This window comes from Austrofundulus limnaeus, unplaced genomic scaffold (assembly GCF_001266775.1).
Source record: "Austrofundulus limnaeus strain Quisiro unplaced genomic scaffold, Austrofundulus_limnaeus-1.0 Scaffold2884, whole genome shotgun sequence".
NCBI lineage: Eukaryota > Metazoa > Chordata > Actinopteri > Cyprinodontiformes > Rivulidae > Austrofundulus > Austrofundulus limnaeus.
In genome coordinates, this window is record NW_013955286.1 from 7,877 (window position 1) to 11,606 (window position 3,730).

A 3,730-nucleotide genomic window follows, 5' to 3' on the forward strand; every position below is an offset into this window, starting at 1 on the left:
GTGTGTACTCCTGTATTTCAGTGGTACTGGAAGGTAACAGTGTGTACTCCTGTATTTCAGTGGTACTGGAAGGTAACAGTGTGTACTCCTGTATTTCAGTGGTACTGGAAGGTAACAGTGTGTACTCCTGTATTTAAGTGGTACTGGAAGGTAACAGTGTGTACTCCTGTATTTCAGTGGTCCTGTAAAGTAAAACTGTGTACTCCTGTATTTCAGTCGTACTGTAAAGTAAAACTGTGTACTCCTGTATTTCAGTCGTACTGTAAAGTAAAACTGTGTACTCCTGTATTTCAGTGGTACTGGAAGGTAAAACTGTGTACTCCTGTATTTCAGTGGTACTGTAAAGTAAAACTGTGTACTCCTGTATTTCAGTGGTACTGTAAAGTAAAACTGTGTACTCCTGTATTTCAGTGGTACTGGAAGGTGGACCAGTTGGACCTGAGGCTCCTACAGTTCTGTCTCCCAGCAGGCCTGTCCTTCAGCTCGTTAGCCTTGCTGCTGGGCGTAGCTGGAATGTGTAAAACCTGCTGCTGCTCAGGTAAACCTGAACCGGACATGAAGACCACCAGGTGTCTCGTTAACAGCGCCGGCTGTCACCTGGTGGCCGGGATGTTCCTGTTCCTGGGAGGAGCGGTCTCCATGGCTCCCTCGGTCTGGTTCCTGTTCCGCACCAAGGAGATGAACAGCAGATACGACAACATCTTCTCCAATGGTTTTGCTGTGTTTGTGTCCCTGGGCTGCAGTGGAGGCCTGCTGCTAGCTGCTCTGCTCATGTTTCTGTGGTACTGTATGTGTAAGAAGCTGCCTTCACCCTTCTGGTTGCCTCTGGACTCCATGTCTCCTTCTCCATCAGCCCAGCCCCTCACTGCTAACGGCTTCCCTCCTTCTCCGGTGTACGCTCCTCAGCTGCTGCCAGCGCAGACCTTCCCTCCTACGGTGATTGAAACCCAACCGTTTGTTCCTGCACAAGGATACGTGCCCACCGTGATGGCCCCTGTTCCTGCTCAGGTGTACGTGTCTCAGCTTTCTGCTCACGATGGGTACGGGTCAGAGGTGGGGGGCACTTGCAGCTACGCCCCCTCTCAGAGCCACGCCCCCTCTCAGAGCCACGCCCCCTCTCAGAGCTACGCCTCCAGCTACACAGGCCGCCGCTACTCGTCCCGCTCACGGATGTCGGCCATAGAGATCGATATTCCTGTTCTCAGCCAAGCAGGGTGAGAAGGACAAGCCTGAAAGCCTCTGCTCATCTACAGAGTACACTACAGAGTACAGTACTGAGTACAGTACAGAGTACAGTACAGAGTACAGTAATAGACCCTGATAGATGAAAGTTAATAAAATGAGAGCTGTTAGAACCTGTAGTCTTTAAAACTGACTCTGTAAAGTGCCAATAAGGAAAAATGAACCACACTAATGTATGAAGGCTGAGCTCATTATCAGACAGGATTATTAAAACATGCTTCAGAATAGTGTGTAAATATAAGAAATACAACTTTTTCTTCAGAAGAAAAACAAAAACAAAGTTTTTAACTCGTCTTTCTTCACTGTTTTTCCAACAAAGTTGTTCCACTAAGTGAAGTCGTCCACAGAAAAGGAGCAAATAAAACAGATTTCTGCTCCAGATCTGAAATACTTTGTATTTCTGTTACATTATTTCTTGGACACGTTACTTCAAACTTGAATGACAGTACTGAAAAATACTAGTTGTTAAAATCTTTAATGATCTCTGCTAAGTGTTTGATGCATTTGTAACATTTGTTTGTTAAAAACTCGACAGTAAAGAGCAGCTGTTATACTTTTTAATGCACTAATAAGATGAACTCTGTCAGTTTCATCAGCTTTTACTCACTAACCTTTATAATGTTTTTATTTGTGGCCTATTATGTCAAAAGCACATACAAAATAAATTATTAGWTACAATAAATGCAGTTATGATTTCTGTCAAATCACAAATAGAAATATGAGGAATGAAAAGATTTAATATCTACATTCAGACAAATGAAAGTTTGCCTTTTTTTCTGTCTGCGCACTGACTCAGTGTTTTATCATGTTTATACTGTATTACTGTGGGAGCTTCAGACCATGCAGTTAAAAAACATGCATTTATTGTTGTGTTTTTGTTTTAATAAAACCCAAATGACTGGAAAAATGGGTCTTCATGTTGGATCAGAGCAGGAGCACAAGACAACATTTATAAGATTTGATCAGTTGTTTCTTAGTCTAATCAACAAAATGAACCTGTTATGATTAATTATGAGATTAAGGTAAAATGAATAAAGTTTTAAAATTACAAAAAAAGGTTGTATGAGAATAAAGTTGTAATATTAGAAGAATAATGATGTAAAAATAATCTTGTAGTGTGGCTTTAACACTGTCAAAGTATTCTGACTATAATTAAAATATAGAAATACTTTTAGCCTTCATAAACTTGTCAGAACAGTTYAAATATACAAATATTAAATATTTAAATTACTGATAATTAAGTTTTAGGGGAAATTAACATTACAGCTTCCTGCAGTACAAAAACACGACATCACAAGGAGCATCCTCAAATAGCTTGTTTTGTTTCAAACATTAGAGCTAAAATATGTAATTAATTTATAATAAACACAAACCAGCAGCATTAAAAGCATTAAAGTGCCTGCATGTGACACACATTATACAAAACGTCAAAGAAAGCATTTTGTATTTAAGAGATGTGACATAAAACATGATTTTACCTGTTTTGTTACATAAATGTCATATTTTCATTTGAACTTGGCGCAGACAAAGTGAAACAGGAAGTGACATCAAAGGGGAACTCTTTCAGATGAACTCCATCTTTATTTATAGAAACAACAATAACTCTTCTTCATCTCTTAAAATATTTAAAATAATCTAAAGAAACTCAGGTTCTTCTCCACAGACTAACATCTCTGACATCACTTCCTGTTATTTCACATGGGAATATTTTCCTTGTTCATCACAGCTGCATGGTTTTTCCCTCCAATCTTATGATATAAAAATGGATGAATATTTATTATAAAACTGTGATGTCACGAGCACTCAGCTAAGATTGTGTTGTAGAAAAGAGTCCAGACATTTACTGGGCCTAGCTGATAATTAAAACTGATTATTTCATTTAAAAACAGTTTTCAGTGCCTTAGTGTCACATCTTCTCCTTAATGAGGTCTTATAAGACTGAGTGTTTATATTAGGAGCAAAAACCTGAAATCTAACAGCTATAATTATTACAGATGACTCTTTGTGTGTCCTCACAGAGCTGAGGAGGTCTTTTATTAAACCTGAACTAAGAAGAAGAAGAAGAAGAAGAAGTTCTTCTGTTGTGTTTTTAACACTAACATCACTAACCATCAGTGATGAAAGAAAATAGTTGTAATATTTTATTCTCTCTTTGTTCCTCAGATCTCCAGCAGCTCAGAAATCCTCACAGCCTATAGGTCCAGCAGGGGGGTGATGGAGATTAAGAGTCTGCACAGATGGCTTTCATATGCTGTTTTATGGCGATGGGGGTGGGGCTTCAGTTGCCATGGGAGATGACACCTCCGACACAGCTCATGAATAAAAAGCAGTGAAGAAGAACCGTTTTTATTCTGAGTGAATGAACGGAGCTGGTCTGATTACAGGGATCTGGCCTCAGGCCTCAGAGAGACTCCTCTTTTTATTCCTTAATCCTGTCATCGTTCACACACACACACACACACACACACACACACACACACACACACAC

The 3,730-nt window shown here is 39.6% G+C and overlaps 1 protein-coding gene across 7 annotated transcripts in view; it reads left to right on the forward strand.

Annotated features, from left to right (window-relative positions):
* cldn12 (claudin 12) overlaps window positions 1–3,618 on the forward strand; it is a 7,677-nt gene extending 4,059 nt beyond the window's left edge. For 2 of the 7 annotated variants that reach the window (XM_014000273.1, XM_014000276.1), the window contains exon 4: window positions 34–2,149. In XM_014000273.1, the coding sequence (XP_013855727.1) occupies window positions 34–1,218 (1,185 nt within the window). In that variant the 3' untranslated portion in view covers window positions 1,219–2,149. Of the gene's footprint in view, window position 1; window positions 2,150–3,405 lie in introns of those variants that run through there. The other 5 variants (XM_014000275.1, XM_014000272.1, XM_014000274.1 and 2 more) reach the window with 5 other exon arrangements.
* Window positions 3,619–3,730: the final 112 nt, after the last annotated feature.